At 36.3% G+C, this 24642-nt stretch overlaps 1 protein-coding gene across 39 annotated transcripts in view; it reads right to left on the reverse strand.

The window, feature by feature from the left end:
• The window catches only part of DLG2 (discs large MAGUK scaffold protein 2), a 986702-nt gene that overhangs the window by 219037 nt on the left and 743023 nt on the right, over positions 1-24642 (reverse strand). For all 39 annotated transcript variants that reach the window (XM_086882226.1, XM_086882222.1, XM_086882228.1 and 36 more), the window contains one exon: positions 4811-4879. In XM_086882226.1, the coding sequence (XP_086738352.1) occupies positions 4811-4879 (69 nt within the window). The remainder of the gene's footprint in view (positions 1-4810; positions 4880-24642) is intronic.

Genomic DNA, 24642 nt, shown 5'->3' on the forward strand with positions numbered 1-24642 from the left:
TGACAAATACCTGTGTGTTTATTTCTGGCAACCAAAGGACATTTATACTGCAGGGACCTAAGAAAAGGTGGTTCAAATAGATTGTTCATTGTTCTTCACAGCATTGAACACAGGAAAATTGGAAGGATAGAATATGTGCCAGTGTGTGTGATGGTTTAAGATCTGAATAATCAAACAAGAGACAATATTAAATGGTTGAAAGCCTGAAATATTCACACACACCTTTTTAAAAGGCTTCAAGTTTTGGTGAAACCAATATTCTTTATATAGATTTTCTTCCATACTTCTGGATCTCTTGTTTCATACAGAAGAAAAATCTGTCTGTACTGCTCACATCTTTTGTTTTATTGTAATATCACTTCTATTGCATCTTGGCTTTTATTTTTCCCCTCGTTATTCCCTCTTAGGCTGGCAAAATCTTTCCATTATGATGTGAAGCAGCTCCAGTCCTTGCCTTCCCTCCTAGCCCTGGCTCTCATTTGCCTTAGTTGCATTGACCAAAGCAGCAGGACCTGGCAGCAGTAGGGAGCTGCAGACCTTCCTTTTTCAGTTCCCAGTCCTTCAGCACTTCATGGTGCCTGCACACACCACTGCTACACCTGACCTTGTGAGATCTGATCCCCGATAGTGACTTTAATTAGTGTTATCCTGCTTTCAGTTATGATTGCAAATAATAAAAATAAGGAAGCTTTCCTCTTATCTACTGCTTTCACATTGGCCATCAGAGTCCAGAGGGGTAACTTTGCCTGAATAAACTGAAACAATGTTTTGGCCTCCCAATTGATTAGTGATTTACTCCATTTTCCAAATACTGGTATACTAACAACTAAACACTCAGCCTTTAATAAGATGTACATTTATCAGATTAAATAGCAAAATATCACTTTGCTTACTAAAGTTACCCTATCTGCATGTAACAAGCATTTTGTCTGTTTATTTGACCATGTATTACTTAGCATTTCTTTTTCACTGAACATGTAAAAGCAATGGTTTATTTTAATTTTAATAATGATAATCATTTTAATGCATTCATTCTGAAAACATCATGACTAAATTGTCACAAACTTTTAAGTATACTTAATGTGAGGGAACCTACTGGGAGCCAGGCTTCAACCTGACTGATGCATGTGTGATTGCACTGGGTTGTATTTTGCAACTGTTTTTTTTTCTGTAGGAAGACCTCCGGACTTGAGCAATCTTTCATTTTATCTTCTGTAGAGAAATTAAAGCCTGCACACCAGGACAAGTTTTCTGCTTGCAGATAGCAAGATGGAATTGGCATACAGAAATAATCTTTCTGATTTGAAAAACTGGTCTGCATTTTTACCATGACACCTGACATTTACTTCAAATGCACAGTAGTCTGTCTCCTGGGTTTGAGAAATCTAATTGATTTTTAGAGAGATAATGTAGGACAGCTAATATACTCTTTAGTTCTATAAGGGATATGATTATTCCTGTGCTTGTTCACTTACCCTTTGTCTCACAGAATCATTTATCTTTCTTCCCTGTTCCAGGAGGAATATTATTTTCATGCTAATAACCAAAATAAATCCTGAAAACTGCATCTCTGTACCACCTGCTACACCCAGCACAGACAACTCCATACTAGAAAGATTTGCTTTGCATCTTGCTTTTAAAAAACTATTGGTTCCATATGGAAACTGCTGTTTTAAAACCTATTACTTACAGCATTCAATAGCTCTATTTACCATGAATGCTCCAGCTTTACAGTTTGTAAACAAAGCTGGATGAGATGGAACTGGTGAGAGGCAACAGGAGACAGGAAATATTCAAATGCTCAGAGAATACCTAAAAATAGCAGTGCCTCTAAGCCATGTTTTGAAATATCAATACCCAGGCCACTAGTAGCAAGCATCTGAAATTACAGAAGACACTTCTGAAACAAAGAGCATTCTGTAATATCTGTCCTATCCAGAATAAAAATTCTTATCCTTAATCATGGTTCAAATGCTGCTTATGTGTAAATATTTTTATATAAACTTCAGATGCTCAGACACTGATAAGTCAGAAAGACTTGATCAAGTAAGTTGAAATCCAAGTTTCTAAGAGTTGGCTGTAGCATACAAAATTAAACTTAGTGGGGATGCCAAAAGCAGAGAGAATAGCTGTCAGACATCACTAACATGAAAGCTTTGTATGCTAGTATGGCAGGATTTAAAAAAAAAAACAAACAAAAAATAAGGGCTGTTTTCAACCAATATTTTTCGTATTTTGGATAGTCACAGATAAGATTATTCATTAAAATAACTTCAAAAAACTCAAAACAACATTTTCAAATTCAAACACTAGCATTTTCTTGGTTTTTGAACCATGCAAATAAAACATTAGGGAAGTTGCTAATGATGACCTCAAACACCTCTGAAGTTCATGTCTTTCTACACAGAATAAATCTGTACACCTCATGTACAGTTACTACACTGTGAAGAACAGATGGCTTGAATATAAAGCAAAAATAATTTTTAAAGAAGTCTTTATTTTTCCCACCTGGCCATTAATTTTGTTACTGGACATAAAGTCCACAAAAGCCCTCTCTTTTATAAAAGAATTAATTGTTTTACGTGTTCATCCATCATCTTGTTGAAAAAAAAGGGTATTCAAGTTCTTTAAAAATCTATTCTAGCCATCTCTATTATCACATATTCAACAGGGTGGAAAGGCCTAAATGCCAGCAAACGCAATTCCCTCTGTATTTCTTTAACCCTCCCAAATTTAATTTTTCATTCATATGACCCAATAATTATATCACTTCAGTGACTCCACAGTCAGTCAGAGAGAGCAAGCATGCAGGGTACAAATGTCAGTGTGTGCCAGGGATGCCTTGCAGGTAAAACAGCTGTTTAAAAAGTGCATCTCAAAAGCAATATAGCGATTCTCCTAAATACAGGATTCTACTGAGAGGAACACGGTTCCTAAAAGAGAAAAATAACTTTGTTTTGACCTCAAATTCTATTAGCTGTAAACACACTTAGCAGCATGGACTCCACAAAAACATTAGAGTACATTAAGCTTTAACATAATGAAATATTCAGGGCTGAGCTGATTACTCATTTCTGCTCAGCAGTGGAATAGGCTAACAGTGCCACTTTCCTATGCGAAATGAAATATGATGCAGTGTAAGTTGATTAGTAATAATTACAAGCTGATGTTCTTCTACCTCCTGAACAACAGGAGACCTGTGGTATCAGTTGCAGACTTTCTGCACTCTAATGATTCACACACAATATATGCAAGTTGTCTGTGCAGCCATTACAGATTCTGCAATTTATTTGAAATTTCATTTAGACAGATTGATTTCCAAGTTTAAGTAGAGTTTACAGGAGTAACAGGATGATTCCTGAATTGGTTCAGTAGACCAAGCCAGAGACATCGTAATAGGATTTCCTTCCTTAAATCTCAATCAAGCAAATTATTTTTTTACTCCCCTCCCCCTCCTTTTTCACCACCAAAATTGTTCTTGAAGCTCAGTTTTATTTCAAACATCAATTTATTCATGAGATGATTTGAAGAAGAGTCAGGGGAATTTATTATGACTCTCTCTTTGGATTAGAGAGATAAAGAAAAGAAATCTAAAAGGAGGGTGTTTAAGCACTGCTTGTTCAGGACTTGAGCAATCTCCACAGTTTTCATACTCACAGCTTCACTGGACAAGGCCCTGAGCAACCTGATCCACCTTAAAATTGGTCCTGTTTTGAGCATGATGGCTAGATGATGATGATGGATTCATTTACAGAACTATCTTCCAGATGATAGCCCTTGAGCCACATGCACTTTTCTTGCCTAATTCCATTATTCAATCGAATTTTCAATGAATAATTACCATAGCTGTTTTACATATTTTAAATAATCATAGATTTTAAAGTCATAGATCTAAAATGAAAAAATGAAAATCTGAGACTTTTGAGAAAACCATTTCACGCTTCACTTAGGACAGGATTATTTTACGCATTGAGAACTTTACTTTCTGACAGCACCACAGTACAATTGTAATGGAAACTGAAAGACAACAGGATGACATCTTTCCTCCATGTGAACTTTATAGTCTCACTTTTATCACAAGAAAGAAAAGTTTTGAAATATGAACTGAGAGCAGCCAATGAGAAGTTATTACCCATGCCTACAAAGTTCAACATTTCTATGGGATGGGATAAAAAAAAAATTGACCTTTTTTAGACTATGCTAGTCAGTGCAAACAACATCTGTGTTCCTGTGTTAAATATCAGCCTTTCTAGTACTGTAAAGACACAAGAATATTATCTGTGGTTGTGAGTTACTGACAGTTTACCCCACTGTCTTAGTTAAAATTGAGGCAGCTGTGCACCCAGAGCTGTGTTCTACAGTTAACACACTCATGTGCACAGATACTCACCAGCACAGGATAAATATTTTCTATCCATACTTCTTCACCTTAGTTTTGGCATCCTTTAGTCTTTGTCATAAAGAACACATGCATACATTAAGAAAATAGGTAAGACTTCACTGGGCTTTTCCATGGTAAGTGGAAAGATTTTACAGCTAACACAAGAATATTAACACTAGTCTAGTGAGATGAATTGAAGAAATGGTATCCAATAGATCTCCATGACAGATATTCTCACCTCCATGAAAACCAAACCTTTCAGTGTAGGTACCAAGAAATGATCGGCACTAATTTGAAACTTCATTGCTTCATCTCACAGACTTAAACACGGTGGTGTGCTAACCCACATCTAATGAACAGCTCTGTGCATGTGGGTAGTTCAGTGGTGTCTGAAACCTCTACAGCAGCTTCAACAGAGAATCATCTTACCCTTCCACAGAAATGGTCCGCTGCAAGCTCACTGTGGGTGGACGCGTTGCAGTGCTGTGCTGGGAATGACTGTACGGCCAAGGAAGAATAAAGAAAAGCATTTGTTAAAGAAATAGAAGTTTCTCTTGCTCTTATTGTCTCTAGCAGTTTAGCTAATGCCAAAATAGATAGAACAATCACATTGTTTTACACCTGTCTAAAGCATTTTGACTTCAGTGGTGCTCATCTGTTCAAAAAGGGCTTAATTGTACAAACTCTCTTGTTTAAATTCAGCTTTCATTCCTCATTAAGAGCAGAAAATTAAGACAGTAACCCCCCCTTATCTTTTCTACTCCTTTTTTAATATAGATACATATATATATTCACACAGAGTTTAGTAATTTAAAATAAATGCTAACTACTCCACTAAATAAACTAAACACACAATGCAAATTTAATTTCAGAGCGAAAGGTAAAGCATATGATAATGTAATCAATCTAATTCTCAGTGTTCCTCAGTATAATAGGACATGCTTTCATTAGAATTGCACCTTGATGCAACTTCAACACTAATTCTGTCATATTTTAAGCAGCTTGAGTCTTTCCGTAAGGATTTTTATTAATCTAGGACACAACATTTAGGAAAAAACATGGTATTTTTTCTATAGCAAAACACAGACTCTCTGAAAAAAACCCTTTTTGACTGATTTTGATTTTTGAGGTCCAATGGCTTCTCATATATTATACTGATACAACTAAGAAAGTGGATAATAATAATTTTGTTAAAACTACACAGAATGTGCTTATTTCAGTATTATACTATTTGTAATAGTATTGTAAATGCAAATGGATAAAACAAAGCATCAGTCAAAGGCAGTTTTGTGACAATAAATTGTACTCCTTATTCAAGACAACCTGTTTAAATAAAATATTAAAAAGCAGAAACGTCTGGGTGTATTTTCTGATCAGTTTAAATGACTACAGCACATAGTGAGGCCCAGTATTAATAATGCAAACTACACAATAAAAATAAATCTTTTGTCACTTTTATATCACTGATTCTAATAGCAGAAGACTTTGTCTTGATTTCAAGCTTTGCATACATCTCAAGCTGCTTGTTCAGAAGCATCATATCTTATTTTCAATAAAAGCTACTTCATTTGACATTAGTGAGCAACACATCTATTTTACATGAATTTCATCCTGTAGCATAGTCAATACTGTCTGACAGAAAAGATGCCTTTTTAATTTTTCTATTTTTTATTTTGTGTAGCCCATGGAGTTGTGATGCATGTCATTGGACAAACAGAAATCCTGCTGCCTCCTGGTATCTTCTATTGTGACAACTGTGCTCTTGTTTTATGTGAGTAAAGTATTCATCCTTATTGAGAAGGTTTCAGAAGGTTTTTGGAAAAGTATATTCCCCTTCTAAGATGAGCTGCAAAGCTTTTTATCTGTTTTATAGTAGAACTTATTTAGGAATATCATAAATTTCTGGGATCATGGTGTGAACAGAATAGCTGAGTTGGACAAACACTGCAGAATATTATATGAATACTGGTTAAAATTTCACAAGAAGTTTCCATGTACAAGGAACTTTACACCCCACTCCTGCCAAGTGAGGTGCTCATCTGTCTGCAATTTTCCACCCACTAGAAAACCTTTTCCAATCCTAGAGATTTGTGACACAGTATTCAAATGAGCCCTCACCTTCTTTCATGAAAATAGTTCAGAACTGGTGACATGAAAACTCATTTTCTTTTACATAATTATAAAAATCAAGTTTGATGCTTGATATAAGCTTGTGCCTTCTAAGGTATCATCATGAATATAATGACACCTTAAAGTCTAAAATGCAGTTTAATCATTGCTTGACACAAGTTGCTATTGGAGACAGAATAATAGTGTGATATGATACCTAACTGGCTTATTGAAAAGATAATCACCTAGTGATTTCTATCAAAATGATAGAACCAGCAGAAAGAAGCTGTTTTCATCACATGCTTAATACACTTGTGCATTTTCTACGTCTTTTGCAGCACAGAAGAAATAAAGCCTTGAGTTACTGCTACCAACACTTTCTGTGATGAATACCTAAACATATCCCTATTGAGATACCCAAGTGGCATAAACTGACAAATCAAAGTATTCAAAGTTTGACATTTAAGCTTATAAAAATCCTGCCATTTCTCTGAAATGATACAGAATGAACCTCCTATTAGTTTTAATAATATGAAGCAACAATATCTCCATATACTAGCCAGTACAACAGCCACACAAGATGGATTTTCCTTGAAGAAAAGAATCTTATATCCTGTAAAAGACCAGTTTTAACTTTAATCTATTTCATTTTAGTTCATTGAGATAATGGGGAATACACTGTTCTTGTAAGACAATTCATAAGAGTGAAGGAACAAAGAATGAGATTGTAAATTAATAATAAAGTGCAAAACTGGGAGCAAAGAAGCCAACCTCTATTTTTAATGGGTCTAAGTTGTTTTTTGTTTTAAACTTGTTTCTCAGGCAAAGAAAACCATTTCATGGCTTCATTAAATACAAAAACTAGAGCAGCCCGATGTTCAAGTATTTTTTAAAATGTTACTATGAAAACAATCACATCAGTAAGTATTATAAAAACAAAAAGGTGAGTCTCCTTAGATTCTATTCTGTTCTAAGTCAGGAAAGCTCTGAAGGAACTTTTGCTGTGTGGGTGATGCTGAAACTGGAGGCAGCATCATAAACCCTTCCTTCCCCACAGGGATCAGATGAATCACCACCATCCCTTTCCAAATGACACTTTCACCAATATGCCAGTGAAACCTCTATCTGGGATGAAACAATCATATTAGGGAAATACTTATGGTGCTTTAAACTTCTATAATGCAAAAATCATCTCAGGAGCTGCCCATTGCATTGTCATAGAATAAATAAGGTTGTTACAATCCAAAAAATTTTCCTCTTCTGTTTTGTTGGGATAAAACCAAGACACACTGTCTTTACAAAGAGAGCACTAGAAAAGTCTTTAGCTTTCCTCTCAACCCTCAATCTCTATCAACAAAAAACATTTGTCCTCTATTTGCTATAGCCCTCTTTTAGGAAACCTTCTGTTTTCATGTATCTTTATTTTGACAAGTCAAAACTGACAGCATTAAAGTTATTTTCTTCCTAAATCAATTGACCTGCAACTTCACATAAAGAAGCAGCAAAGCAGCCGTGGCACAGGCTGGGTGGAGATCTCTCTGAACGCTGCCTTTGGAGCAGCCACTCTTCAGCTCCCAATTCTGAAACTGCTACACAGAAGAAAAATATACAAACTCCATTTGTCTATCAATATGTTCTCTGCAGGAAAAAAATCCAACACAAACAACAACAACAACAAAACCAACCCCAAAACTAGAGCTCTGTGTTATTCTTTGTCATTCACAATACTAAAACAAAAAAGAGTGATAAATGCAATATTGAAAAACTTCCACTGGAGACCAGTGAAGGGAACACTAACACTGTTTGTTTTTATGATGTATTCTCAGTATGTTGTTTCTCATGTCAAGGATTGAAGGTAGCACTGCAGTTGTTTATAAAGCTTCTGAGCCTTTGATTTGATGGATGTAAGAGTTTAGGAAGGCAACATGCTTTAATTCCATTAATGTGGAGTTTTAATTCAGCCCAGTGAAGTGAAACCAGCTTTTCCTGATGCTGCCAAAAGCTAAACTCCTAACTTTAAATGAGTTTTTGCACTCCTGTGGGATTAATTAGAAGACCAGAGATTGCTTTTTTTTTGGCATTAATTTTATCCCAGCTACAAATGGTTTGATAATATCTGTGTACTGACAGTTACTGATCCATATTAGAAGTGTCAAACTAACCAGACATTCTCCCATCAGAAGCAAATAGGAAACTTCAGGGAATAGGACATTCAACCCTGCTACGTCTAGATCACCCTCAGGTAACAAAGCCAGACATGAGATGTAACACTGTTTTCATGCACAGGCACATGCAGTGAGGATTTTAGCAACATAACTCAATTTTTAAAATAGCATCTGTACATCTATTGTACAAATAGCACTGCCAGGCTAAATAGCTACTCTTGGAAAACAGAAAATTAACAAAATGAAGGATTAGGCTGTCACTGCCTGTAAATATGCAGACTAAGGGCCACACTACATCTCTATTCAGGTTCTCTGAGGTGATTTCACTTGCACAAGTGAAGTAAAAAACGTTGCTAACTTTTTCCTCCCCCATGCCTGCCTCCCTTCCCTAAAGAAGTGGTTAGCCACATTCTGTGACTTAAAGTATTTGAGTTATTGCAGCCCTAAACTAGCATCATTTAGCAATAAGGAAGAATGCAAGGTGGAGCTGTGATTCAGAGGAATGCTTCAGCTCCTGGAATAAAGCTAATTATCGACTTTGTTAGCGGTGTGCCTAAGTCAGGTACCTGATCTTCAAAGTGGTGAAACATCTGCTGACTTCAAATCTACTTCCTTATGGCTGAGGTACTTGCAGGAGATAATGATAACCTTTAAAATATAAAAATCTTGCGTATTTGAGGGGATTTGTTCTTCCAGCCTGAGATACGGTATTTAAAACAGCAGAAGTGGTTTAGAATGATGGGGAGGGGGAACTGAAAGTAATTAGGAATGCTGTTTAAAGCAGTTGAGTAGAGAGGATATCTTTTTAAAGCAGTTCCACATGTAAAGTTACCATATAGGGTAAATAGAGACTTTAAAGTATTGTGAAGAAGTCAGCATTGAGTAAATAAGGGATGGTGAGTGAAAACTGTTGGAAAAAACCTAATCCAATCCTAACTGATTAGGTTCCCTGCTCATATCTTCATATTTTGGACAATCTTTTGGGTTTTTAGAAGTGGGGTGCCTAAATTTCTGCAGGATTCCAAGATATTCTATTACTGTTAAAAAAAAGTAAGCTTAAGTCTTCCTACCAGCCTCAGTTGTAATATTACTGCTGGTATTGCTATCATTATTATTTATGATACTGTAATGATTATAAGGAATTATAAAGCTCCTTCTGGGAACTGAAATACTCCCTGATTAAGTTAGTTTGAAAATTATACCAGCTGAGGACTGAGGTTTACATGGCAAAATATTTACAACAAGTGAAAAACATAGAGATGTGTAGGAAAAAAAAGGGGGTAACAGTAGAAGAAGTAAAATCCAACACTCTCAGTTGCTTAAGGAGTATTGGATGGAAATGATCCATGAACATAACACCTGATTTTGTCTCTAATTACAGCTGTGGAAGAGGACCTAGTGCTATTTTCATGAATTTCAGTAAGGAATGTTTGTTTAGAAACTGCAGGAAACTTCCTGAGGCACGCTGCATGGCTTCCCAATTACCTGTAGCTCGTGGTACCGGGTACCACGCCCAGGACAATGCTGGGTTTGCTGTTCCTCACTGAGAAGGCAGCTGCCACCCTCCTTCCTACCCTTTGGTGTGATGCTGACACACTTCCACATCACTAATGATTTTTGCCATCCACTCTAATATTGTACCTCATTTCCTCTTACTATCATGCCTAATTCTCCCCAGCACTAGGGCTTTTGAAGCTGCAGACACAAGTTGTAGTGAACTCACCACACCCCCCATTCACTGTCACCCAGTGCTGCTCAGGGAAAGCAGGTACAGAAATTAAGAGTAAATCTGAGTGCAGAAGGGAGAGAAGGGCTGGGGGAAGGTGTTTTAAGGTTTGTTTTTATTTCTCACTACCCTACACTGATTTAATTGAATTACTCTCACTGAGTTGAGCCTGCTTTGCCTGCGATGGTGACTGACCTCTCCCTGGAAAGCAAGAATACGTGGATACATACAGTATTCACAGGGAGTACATAGCACAGTTTCCATCAGTAGCTGCTCTGCAGCAGCTGCAACACCCAGCACTCACCACTGTCCCACAAACCCCACTTCTGATGGATTTCTACAGCTCTGAAGTGCTTCCATAATGAAACACATTACTGCACTCAAACCTCATTAGGTCTCCATGCAAGTAACAACTAATTTATGTGCACTGAACTTCCTTTGCAGTTTAAGCAAATGTCAAAAGACACTAGGAGGGACTTGAAAAATAGGTCCATGTTTAAGGAACTTTGGGAAAACTTTGACAGAAATCAAGAGACAGCTCAGCAGTTTTAGGAAAATTCATACAGGCACAATAGGAAGAATCATATAAGATTTGCAATCCAAAAATACCAAATTGCACATCAGACATGTATTTTACAGTTGCATTGTGGGGGGAAGATGGAAGAGGAAAAAAGAAATTATTTGGTATGTTTTCTAGCAAGAAAACTATTGTTCCTATTGTCTAAAGGAAAAGCTCATCTATTCTATAGTCTGTGAATACATAATAAATTCTGAAATATTGTAAACTAGTAAATTATTTCTAAAAATTCCTAGACAGACAGGCAGAAAGCCTTGAGTCTCAGAAAGTGTTAGGACCAGAGATTTTTGATGTCTTGGTTTATTATTGTCAGTAGAACTGAATGAAATGCATTTTTGTCAAAATAGAATTTTGTGGGAGATATGTACTCAGTAAGAGTGTAAGAAAAGAAATGGTTAAGCAGACACTTGAAATATCTGGAAAACCTCTCATTTTCAATTACTCTCCTACTACAGTCCACGTAAGTTTATCTGAAGTTAGGAATCCAAATTAAAAGACCATTGAGATCTCCCTTCAGGAATGAGAGACTCCTAATTCCAATCCAGGATCCAAAAAAAGAAGTACAATCTGATTTTAACACAGAACTCTGTCATAGCAATCTTGTCATTAACAAAATGAACTTTCTTTGCACTTAAGATGACACTTGAAAAATAATTCATGGGACTTTTGAACTATATCTGTTTTTTTTTCAAAGGGTAGGGAAATCATAGATAAATCAGCCTAATGACAGACTTAAAATAACATCAACCCATTAAACTAATTTGCAAAGTTTCTATCCCTCTCCATCAAAAGAAAAACAGGCACATAAAATTCTTCTTATGCTGGAGTCATTGCACTAAGTTTTACCAATTTAAGATAAAGTATATGAAAATTAAAGTGATTTAAAACAACAATGAAAAACTATTTGATGGCAAACCATACCATGCCATTACTAAAAAATTCTGTATGAGATTATCATTACATTTGAATAATAATAAAAAAAACCCTGAAGAAATTTAAGTTTAATATTGTATAACACCAAGTTAATTTTCTCTGTGCTTACTAAGCTTCATGTGTGCACTGCATTGAATTACAGAGAAGGAGTACATTCAGCTTCCACAGAAGTGGCTCATTAAAACAAATAGGACTATCACATCAGAAAAAGTATTGATTTACAATTTAAATTTAAAATTTATCCAAAAAGCACACTCCATCTTGCAGTTGCTCCTGATACTGTGTTTACTGCACCTGTGTGATACCTTCTGATAATGTTATCCCTCCTATCTGGATACACATTATCTCTGTGCAAGCTGGAAATATGGGTTGAATGTGTCTTTTTTGAACAGAGCAGAGGTGAGAACGTCAACCTACATAAGCAGCTATTTAGTCTCACTTCCTCTGTCATTCAAAGCAGCCCAGCATGCAAGTGTGCATGTGCAACTGTACCAAGCACAAACCCAACAGTCCTAGAAAGATACACAAAGAGAAAAAAGAAAACGAAGAAATAACGCAATGCACATAAACAACATTCCAACAGGATATAGACAAACAGCAGGGAATGGCAATTTGGAAATGTAGAAGTATAAAGACTGTATTGTCAAAATGAAAGATGAATAGTGAAGTAATTCAACAGTTTAAGTTCTTCTGCTTCTTATCTAATCTATATGAATCATGATTTTTGAATTATTTAATTTGATAGAAGTTGGACTTGGCATTTCATGAGGAACACTGAGTGTCTTATACCATGGGGTCTGACGATGAAGTATAAAACTAGACATGAAAAAACATTAAAACGGCATTAATTTTTCTCATTCTGGAGTTACTCTCAGTGGAAGTGTCAGGCATAAGCATCTCCCAGAGAAGATGACTGTAATATTATCTAACCACATTAGTAATTAATTTTCCCTGGCTTTGATTATAGGCCCTCGACTGGATAAGATGAATGATGCTATATTATTTATTTATATGTTCCATTATGTCAATCCTTATATTCATAAATTGACATATAAACCACCACATAAATTTATTTAAAGATGGTTTTTAAATTAAATCTTTGAAGAGATATTTAGCTAATTAAGAGAGAACTGTGAAAGGAATTTATGACGAATTCGACTCTACCTGTGGTAGTCATTAAGGTGAATTGTTTAGTTACAAACTTAATAGATAAATCATTTGAGTAAAACACTGGAAAGTGCTTTTAAAAGGTTTTCAAAATTAGCAAGCATGTATACATGACTGAGCTGATACACAGCCAATCTGTGATCCTTCTGGTGACTAATTTAACATCACTAAGATAAAATAGTGTAACTCCTGAACAAAAGACCAAGTTTCCTCTGCTAAACTTTACAAGTATTTCTTACAGGTTAGGGATCACTCCTTATAATTACAACCTTCTCATCAGTGAGCCAGAAAACCCAAGTTTCTTGGGTTATTTCAAGGTCACCTTAGTATAAAGACACTGCTATGTTCCTTCTGCGTTCATGTTTCATTTCTTAAATAAAGTTTCACTTAGAAGTAAGTCTGTCTTTGCTGCTATCAACTAATTAATTCCCCCTGTAAGTACTACTGTACTTTGGTTCGCACATGTTTTGGTCAGAACCAGTTGCGCTGAAGCCACTGAGATTTAAAATACTGCTGCTTAAGAGAAAACATCTGAAAGACAGGGATGCACAGGGAAACAAGAATCAATACAAATGGTTACAGCTGGATTTGTATCAACAACTTGTCTAACCTTAATCAGCACTAAAACCAGCATTGCTTTTTCACATTGTAAAAATATATAGACACACGAGGAAGCTGTTTTGGAACGCATCTTGTGACCACATTTATCCTGTCCACATGAACTGAGCTATCACTGCAGCATTTTGCTTCAGCTCTCCATGTGTTATTTTTGAAAAGAAAACAGTTCTGCTGAAAACCTATGAGTACCTGAAATCAATGAACACTTCACATATGAAATATGGATTACTTAGATGATAGAAAAAAATTATGGAGGATAAGCCCATGCATTGGTCATCCAGATTTTCAAATCTTGGCTTCACAAGATTGGCAGGAAATTCCATGGCAATCGGTTCTTGTGTTTAGAACTCCTTTGATACACTGCTTTATTCCAAGTTATACCTCTCTTCCAACATACCAGGGAAGTCTACTATTATAGAAAATACCTGTTCAAATCATTGTATTTTTTAACCAGTGGAGCTCTCCAAATTGAGTTGGGTAAATGCACATCAGGAAACCCAGTGAAGGTTCTGTAATTCATTACTTCTGGATACAAAAACAAGGACTTTTTTACCCAAGTTAAGTGGAATGGTTTCATTCCTGTTTTTGTTCTTCTGGGTCAAAGACAGGCCTGGATACATTCTACACCTTTGAAGCATCTAAATTAATTTAAATTTGTATCTTATTATTAAACCTATGATAACAAGTAGCTGTAGAATCTTTTTATATACACACCAGAGATTGCTAAACATCAGTCTTAAATGAAAACTCTTCCCTATAAATGCAGATGCAGAATGTGTAAATTAGTGCTAGGAAAGAGTAATTATTTCAATTTATGTATTTCACTGATGGCAACCCAGACCTGTTACTTACAGTAAATGTTATGTAATGCGCATCTCCAATTGAGAATAGAGGTAAAACTGTCAGCATTTTAAAAAAGAAAATGCAACATAATTTTTTCTCACATCACACTTCGTCTTATTCTCTACATTGAGACTGATATAAGCTTTAAGTGATGAATGCTAACATCATTTAAAATGAATTTATTAGGACCTCCTTTAATTCATTTTGCTTGTTAGAAATATCAAGGGTCTTTACTACCAAATTAATAGATACTGGTTAATCACTCTATGAATCAACATTTCCAAGTAAAATGGTAGCTTCCACCTTTTTCCACTGATGGATTTCATAACTCAAATAAAGCTCTGTGAAATTTTCAAAAGGGGAATTACATGGATTTAAATTCATATGCACACCAAATTTGAAGTTGCACAAAGTACTCTTGATTTGCTGTTTCTTTTGGCAAGTGAGTCTGAAACTTCCTAGCCTCACTGAGGATTTCTGTCAGGACCTTAGTAAAGCTACTTACTCTCCATTTGCCACCTCCTCGTGTCTAAGAAAACAAAGATAAAGGACATGTCCAGACTCTTACAGTGATTGAAATAACATTAAGATGAAAGCTGTGTGCAAGCTGAAGAAATCCTGCCATTTTCCAAGATGCATCAATGTTGCATTTCTGTTAATTGAAACTAATTAAATGAAGTCTTTCACTTTAAGGTGGTAATGCAAGAATAGCAGAATTGGAAAAATTAAACATGAAAACATGAAAGAAATTAAAGAAACCCAGTGTGAAAAAATTACAGCATTTTCTGTATTTACATCAGTTTTATAAAAATCCCCTTTCTTATTATATAGGGATTACTTAGAACCACAACTTTATATTGCAGCATTGTGTTTTAATGTTTATTGATAAACAACAGTCCATGCTGCTTGATTTAAGTCAACAGCAAATAGATTTACCATCCCAATCATTTAGGAATTTATCTGCCATGTGATGCTCTTCTTTAAGAAGGATACACAGCAGTACATTTAAATAGATGAAGGCTTTTTGAGAAACAGTTATTGTGATGCTACAAAAAATGATGTCATGTGGTGTGGCAGTCAGCCTTGACATGAAAACTGGTTATAGCATTATGTTGCCATGTTATTCTTGGTTTAACAAAGTCATGTAATTCTCCTGTGTTTGCTGAGATATAATTTGGTTTTGGTATTGTAATGATCTTCCTTTGCAGACACCTGCTGCCTAATCCCACTTCTGTCAAAACACAAAACCCTACTCTTCTTTCAATTAATTCAAATCACTATGGTGTCATACAAGAAAAAAAAAAAAAAAAAAAGAAAAATAAGGAAAAGGAATCATTTGAACATGATTCCTGTTTTCTTATCATTGTCAGAATGGTTTGAGTCTTTGATATTTTGTTCCAAAGAACAGTCTGAGTACCCTATCTGAAAAGACTACTTCTGTAATCCATGGCATACCGATGTGAATTCTAATTGTTGAGTAATGACTAGAAGAAGTATCTGAGAAACCAGGCAAAATCCATTATAAAAAAATGCACTCAAATTTCCATCAGGAGTAAACTTCCTGTCTTTGCATATTTTGTTTTTTTATATCCTGTGGACATATCAAACAAAAGTTTAATTTGAGCCTCAATATTCTAGGCAGAATTCCAGGCAAATCTAACCTGTGATTTCAAAGACACTCATGAATTCATCACATACTTCAGACATCTTTGTAACACAAGAATTCTTATACACTTTTGACTGAAATAGGACAATGAATGAAATGGTTGTAAAAGTTTGGTATGAAAAATGAACAACTTTCACTCATATTGCTGAATCTGAAATGTCAAAATTGAATTCTCTTCTGCATGGTGCAACGGCAGAGGTACATGAGCTTGTATCCTAACCAAACCTGTATGACTTCTGCTTCCAACACAACCAGTACAGCCACACTCTTACCACAGATACTACATAAGTCCTCCTACCTGCAACTCTTAGTCACTGTACCTCGAACAGGCTCAGAGTTCTGATTATAGTTTATGCAGCCTTCATCAGATCAGTAGATGAACTGTCTATGCATTGCTGATTATAGCCAAGTCAGCTATTAATCAATGTGGGCAGGTTATTCTGCTTCATGGAAGCAGGAATATTGGAAGCAGGTTATTCTGCTTCATCAGCTAACCCTCCTTGGCAGGAAGCAGCTCAGGACTGGTGTTGCATCGGGCTGCACAGGGGCACTGTACTGCCAGTGAGTAGCAGCAAGTGGTATTTGGCTTCCCTGCTGAGCACTCCACCCATGTGGGCTTCAGTGCAGCTCAGGCGCACATCCTAACCAGCTTTCTTTATGATGGCTTCACTCTGCTATTTAGCAAAGCTTGATTGCAGGTACAGTCATTGCTATTTAGAACTCAGCTGCTTGAGTTGTGCTCTTTGCTCTGCTTCCCACTTCACATGTAGTGATTTCAACACCATAAAAGCAAGAACTATAATGATCCTCAAAAGATAAAGCAAACAACTCCAATTATCTGTGAAATGATGCATTTTCTGCATGGAGTATGGAAATACTCTGGAAAAAGACATTGTCTGTGCATTTCCCTGGGGACTGAATTTTTTCTTCCTGTATTTTCTTAACAATATTGAAATTCTAATTTTGAAAGTCAAACTAAAAGTTCCTCTTCCCTTTGTCAGCTAAAAAATGTATTTTAAGATCTTGTCAGTTCCACTGACCTTGCTTTTTCTGCCATAACAGTAGTAGTTTTATGCACTATAAGCATTATTAAAAAAAAAAATCAGATAAAGTAGTTGCTTCTGGTGTTGTTCTTTAAAAATGAAATAAAAACCTTTTAAAGAATTAATTCTTTAAATCCCAAAACATTAACAAATTCTGCATACAAATTTACAATGACAACTAGGCTAAATTTAAGTTCAACACAGAAAGGTCAGTTGCATAAGCAGACCTTTACAAAATTCAGGGATGTTTAGAGCTTGTAACTCTTTCTGCATACCTAATGCACCTTTTTTAAAAAAAAAATTTCTTTCTTGCCAGAGCAAAACCTCTTCCCAGTGACTTCATATTGCTACAGTAGCTTATTATCACTATGGCTTATGATGAACTCCTATGTCAGTGTGTCCTACTACTGCAATTTGGCACAGAATATCTCTGCATGTGTGTGTATGGTTTACCAAGGGCAGTTTCTTTCCTGGCCTTTTAAATGTTTCCTACCAAAACTCAAGCTCAGGATCTTGCATTTCCCCTGTACTTGTGTGTAATTAATAAGCATCCATCTTTCTGTCCCCCCTTTCCTCTGTTCCCTGCCCCCTGCCCACCCCTTACTACTGCCCAAATTAATGCACTTAAGAAACTATGTTGATGTGCAGTAACTGTGTAACTTACATTGCTAAAAATTTTAACTCTGAATCTTCCCTCTTCTCTTTTTCAGTTTCAAAACCAGGTTTCAGTATTTTCAAAGTCCCAAGGATTTTGGTTCAGGTCCCAAGGTAGTAGTAACTACTCTCTCTTTTGTAGACATTGATAATCAGTAAATTCAGAATAGCTTTCATTTGTTGTGCTGGTTTTTCACAATTACATTTGGGGAAAATTTTGGATGGCAGTATTGAGACAGTAGCGGTAGGTGAGCTGTACAACCTCAGGGCTGCACAGCAGGTGTCTGAACAGCCCCCAGTAATGAACCAATGTTCTTAAACATTTCTGTCTTCCTGCATAGCATGACTTTCAATTTCCTGCAGTCACACGTTCAGAATATTGAACTAACATGAAAAAAGTACAGTGCAAATTTGTCAAAGAAGCTATGGAGCTGGAAGAGAAACTGACTGAAAATAGGCACAACCCTAGTCTGCTGGAATAACACAAATTATCCCGCCAACTCTAAATGTTTATTGTGAACAGAAATTGAATCTAAATCAGTCATTTTTAAGATTTGAAGTAATATCTAGATCTCCCTTTAGGTTATATCATTAAAAGACAACAAAGTAAAAAAGAAACAAACCAAATAATTTTAAAGTTTTTTCCACAAGATAATTTTGCTGTTTAAACACACAGCACCTCTAACTACCCAAAGCCCGCAGTGATACCTTTAAAATATTCTTTGTGAAGGACTGAGTTACTGTTTCTCACACCAAATAGGAAAGTGAGAAAATACTGAGATGAATGAAGTGGATTGAAATAGATTTAATTACAAATGTAAAAGGCTGTAGCAAGTATACGCTCAGGCTCCTTTCTGTTTGAAAGGTGAAGAGAAGACAAATTCAATAGCCAAACTGAGATACAGAGCAAAATTGTCACGGTTTGCAAAGCAAGTACATGCCAAACCATGGAATTTAAATGGGGACTCTTGCCTGTAGATCTTTGGCCTGTATTTCACCGACTCAAATTCCACTTTTAAAATGCAATTTAAGTACTTTCAAATCTGTGTCTTACTGGGGAGTCAGGTGGACTTTAACTCATGAGATCTTTCATTTTATGACAGTCAATTCTCCCACAAGTACAATTCATTTACATGAAAATTTTAAATATTGATTTGAATCAATAAGAAAGGAAGTTCATCAATCCTCCCCATACCAAAATGGAAGTTTAACCAAAAATAAGGATGGTGTTTATTCAGATGGCATTTAAAAACAACTTGCTAACTGTAGCACATGTACATACATGTACTGTATAGATAAAGAGGAGTTAATTTTTCCACAGTTTCTTGTTTCCTTCCCTGCTGTTTTCCCCATTTTGATAAACTCCTTTGTAGTATTTGTGTTGTCAGACTGAATCAGGGAACAATGTACAACTCCCCAGTGTTATGCTGAGACTTTCAGTCCTGGTCAAATTTCAACAAGCACCTTAAAGTTTTGAGCGTTAGAGTTTTCATTACTTGTATCACTCTGAAGTTTCTGCAGACGGTTCCAGTTGCACAGTCAATATTTTCAAGGAACAAATCCTTTTTTTGAAACAGGAAATGTAAAGAGTGCTGATCAATAACTATTTCTGCAGTAATATGAGAAATAAACAATAGATTTCATCACATTTCTCTTAATGATGGTTGCATGGTCTTTCAAAAACAAAGAAATGGCAGAAAATGTGACCTCAGTGTTTCAACCTTCGGTTACTAAAATAAATTTTCCCTTTATAATGGGAAATAATTATTATCCTTATAGAAACATAAAGGTACTTGTATGTTGTGATAGTGGGAAAAGAAACAGAAAAGGAAAACAAAATCATGTAGAAATTTTAGCATAGACTCAGGATGTGGATCCCATCACATCCGGATTGTTCTTAAAGTTAGTATTTTTCTGTTTCTGGCTATTCCATTAATTAGTATTTTATATATTTTGGACAGAAGTTGTAAAGTGAAATCAGCACCTACAAGAGGAGGATCCAATTTAAACAATCATTCAGTTTTCCACGCCTCCCACAACAGTGTCTTCCAATATACTTGCAGCATCATAGGCCTAGCACAGACTCAGAGACTGCTCCCTCCTGATGTTTTATCACAAACATATTTTTAGATATATCCTGAGGTAAAGTCAGAACTTATTTGACTTGACAAAATGAACAGAACTGGACATATTTGAAAGTATCTGCATATAGAGCTTATTTCAAAATAAAATAAATGGTGGTAAGCAAATACAACAAAGCTGGAGGCCTGAGTCAGCCCTACATTATTCCACTGGGATAAGTGTAGTGTGGAACAGGCCAGTGCAGGGCTGAGGGAAGGGTCATTATTAGTGTTATCATCCTCTCACATTTCCCTGACAAACTACACTGCTGTAATGAGAGGTCCCACCTGCTTTCCACAATGCCTTCTTTCACTCTAGTTAATACTAATGATCCCTCCTTTTCTATGCAGTGCAGAAAAATCTTGCTTATCTCCACCTGCTGGAAATATCTTTTAACCCCAAAGGCCACAGAGGGTGTCTGTAGACTTGTGCCACCCATTTCAGAATTGGACAAAACTGAAAGAAAGCTTTAATTTTCCAAGGTCATACAAACTGTCAGTGGCACAGGCAAATTTCTCAGTTTCCAGCTCTTTGCTCTGACCAGAAAGCTTTCCTGCTCTTTTCTGTCCAGTTACAACCCTGGAAACTATTCTTCTCCCAACAGGCACAGCACAGGGAGCCACAGCATAGCTTTATTTACCCTGTCTCCACAGCAATATTTAATTTCTAAGCTCAAAGATCTCCCTCATGGGGTAAAAGGAATAATTTGCTCTCCAGGTTAAATTTATTCTTGGTTTTTCTGATGAGCCAAGACTCTAGCAATTACTGTGACAGATGGAGTGATGATTTTTATGATGTGGAAACTTGTCCACAGGAATCAAACTGAAATCACTAAACCCATTTCTCACAGCGACCTTTAGACAGTTGTCAGGTAATAATTGTCACTGTGGACAAAGTTTGAATTAGTGAATGGCTCCAGTAGCTTGTTACTGCAACACTCCTTAGCAGAGTGACACTTTCTGATAAATTTTTGTCATTTATTCTGAATATATTTGAACCAGATAGGAAACCAATACATGGGTTTAAATTTCTCCCAACACGCCAAAGAATTTGAACATTGTGTATTAGTACTCTGTCATTTTGGAAGGACTGTTTCAAGGTGATTTTCAGAGACCAGAATGAGATATTTCAGAGGCTGCTTACATGTACTGAAAACAATAACATATCTCACAGAAATGACCCTGTCAAACAAGAAAGTTGTTCTGTGAAGTTGGTTAGGAACCGACTGGATTTTCATGGGCTAGTCAGAAGCATGACTCCCACCTTGTATTTAGGCAGTAAGAGCTGCAGCCAGTGTTGGTGGTGAGTGGCAGCCTCTGAGGCAGACATCAGGCACAACTTCAGTCTGGAGGGCCATGGTCCACCACAAGCTCCCCATCCTGGTGACTGAATGCCCTGGCCAAAATCCTTAGGCACAAACACATTACAAATAGCCTGATACTTGTCTAGTATCCTAGCTCCAGTCTTCACCATTAGTCCAGAAAGACCACATAGAAACCGACTTTTGATACTTTGGGAACATTTTCTCTAAGGAGACTCAGAACTTGCTGACAAGCATGGAAAGGAAGCAGACATCTTTCCTTTGTTCACAAATGTCTCTCTGTAGCTCTGCTTGTAATCAAAACAGCAGGAAATTTTTAATACTAGTGATTTAAGGATTATTTTTTTACTGCAAACTGTGGTTTTTTCTTCTGTAAAGACATATTAAAGAAAATACTGCTGTTTAACTGAACTGATTTAATATTTCTGTCTATTTTATGAGCTAAGAATATACAGTTTAATTTTCATGTGTGCAGACTGTGAACAAAAGATCTGTAGCACAAGAAAGCCCATTATCTCTGAAAATCAAATAATATTAAAAAAACCCCGAAACATTTCCCAAATGACAGAGAAGAACAAATACCTTAATTTTTCTCTTTTTAAAATTTTATTCTAGTCTGTTTAATGATAGTAGTTATTGTTCTTAATATAACTGAGAAGATTATTTTCCTGACAAAGCAAAGTAAATAGAAATAAGTGACTTGCTCAACTGAAGAAAATTAGTCAGCGGCACAACTGCAAATAAAGCCCAGCAGCTCTAACCTGAAGCACGGCATCTTAACCTGAAAGACTTCTGCAACTTTACATAATTAAATACTTGAACTGTAGAGGTTTTATGCCTTTACAGGTTAAGATTCTCCTGCAAGCATCTCTCTGAGTTTTTGAAAGTTGCATCTTCCTAGCAATTTTAATTAATAGCAACCAAAATAGAGTACTCATTAAAAAAATGAAAGCACATTAGTGAGTTTATAGGAATGTTTGTGCTTATTAGGGTCAGAGATTCATGCACACAAAATAGCATGAGAGCTGAGATTGAAAGGCAGCATCATTTTCCTTTCATTAACCCTAACAGTTATATGACTGGATCATTTACTTGAAGAAAACACTTCAGTCAGGATTAAACATAAATTATAGGAAACTGTTCCAGTTAAGACTTTCTAATTTGTTAATTGAAAGTGATAAAGAAAATCCACAATTAACTTCTATGATTTCCAAAAGATCCTTAAATAATTTAAAGGCCTGATTCACAAGCAAGGACAATCTACACTGAACACTACATTGAAGTTGTAGACAGTTAGTCAACATAGTTTGTGCTGATTGTGTTTTCCCTTACAGCAATTATAAAATATTGCAGAGCTCAAGGTGTTTTCAGAACCAGCACAACCCTGTCAAGCATAATGTACATGTAGTTGTACGCATCTGGGCTGCATCCTGCACCCACTGTGATGTGTGCTCCTGCTGGTGAGTCAAGGTTTCCAGGCTTATTTTTAGAGAGGTCCAGGAGTTAAAGTGCTTGAATTGCTAAAGGTGTTGTTCAGGGAGTAAAGGCTATGGCACTTACATAGATGATTCTCACTGAAATCAGCAACAACAAGAAGCTTTGTTTCCCATCAGTATGAACATCAGCACCCGAGCCAACGCTTGTGATGACCAGTTTAATCTCAAATTGCTTCAGGGCTGCTATGCGTTCTGTGCCTCTGAATGCCTAAATTTGTGTTTAAGTATGCCTTAAAAATCACTTCTCAAAACAAAAACCCACAGAATTCACTTTTTAAAATGCCACTTCATGATTTTAGAGAGATACTTCACTAAGAATTATTTTAACCAGCTATCTTATATTTTCAAATGATGTTTTTGGGGTTTTTTTTGTGACCGTAAGGTTAGTTTGTTTTCATTGACATTAAATAAGCTGAACCTCAGTACTGCATATTCTTATGCTTGAAAATCCACAGAAAGGATTGTGTACTTGTTCCTCTCCCCTGTCTTTAAGCAATGTTTTTCAGTAGCAGTACTTCATTGTATTTAGCCTTACTGTCTGTGGTTGGATTGTGTAAAATACAGATAAGTCCAGAGGCTGATCTGAAGGTGTTAAAATAAGAAGCATAAATCTGCTTAAATTCTTGTTTTAAATACTTGAGTAATTACATCCACTTGACCAAACAGACTATTTTTCCATTTTGTAATCAGTCTTTGAAATTTCTAAAAAAAAAGAAAAAAAGTAAACAAAGAGAACTAAACAGTATACATTATTTTTAGAAGTTATTTTTAAATTAAAGAAAGGTGGTTGTGTTTATGTGGGCCAAATTGAAGACTAAATTTCCTAATAGCATTGCTATTTTACTACTTGTTGATAGGTCCCATTTTCAGGTTGCCAGGCATTTCAAAAAATACGAAATACGGTGAGATGTGTTGTGAGATATAATTCCCATCCTAAACACATGGGATTGAACAGGGGACGATGAGTACTCCTGTATAGTGTGAATTCCAATAAAGATGACAAGATCCCTGGAAGGCAGCCACACACAAGTACAGTTATATGCATCACTCTGACAATAAGCTCGCTCCCAGCAGGTTACTCGGAAGGAAAAGGCTGTGGATATTAATAATGAGAGTGACTACCAGAGAGACTCACCATTCACACCTTTGTGTGCAGCTACCTTAACTTCCTCCCAGGGTCTGTGAAAAGTGATCAGCATCTCCTCAGTGGACCTCATGGCCTACGGAGGGATCCTAGGGATGCCTAAAACTAGGAGTGGGGACCAGAGGCAGCAGTGCTCAGGGCAGACATACACCAGGCTGGCTGCAGAGACCACCGGAGTGTGGTGACCCTCATGTGTCGATGGGGAGGCTGTGGGGACTCAGCCACACACTGGAAGCAGCATTACACATCAGGATTTTGGATGTTACAGTCTCCTCACTCATATCCCTGCATCCATCTCAGCACACTTTTATTCCTGTGGCCCTGAAGAGTTACACAATGCTCAGTTACCCTTGAGCACCGATGCAAATGGCACACTGTCTTCTTCAAGACTCTGCTCTAGAGCCTCATGCCAATGTTATCTTCTCTCCCTAGTGTCCATCTCAAAGAAAACAGAGGTGGTTCTAAACAATGCTATCATTAATCTAACTCATCAAATATCCTGAAATGAAACCCAACCATTAGTTCCTTCCCTACTCTCCCCCCCCCAAAAAAATGCAATCACACAATCTTTTACTTACAAAAGTAAAAACAAAAAATAAAAAAAGCCAACAATTTCAGGGCAGCCCTTAACCAAAAAGTATACTGGCAACTAGAGGGCCAGAAAGGTTTCAGTGAAAA

This window comes from Cyanistes caeruleus, chromosome 3, assembly GCF_971803275.1.
Source record: "Cyanistes caeruleus chromosome 3, bCyaCae1.hap1.1, whole genome shotgun sequence".
NCBI classification, from domain to species: domain Eukaryota; kingdom Metazoa; phylum Chordata; class Aves; order Passeriformes; family Paridae; genus Cyanistes; species Cyanistes caeruleus.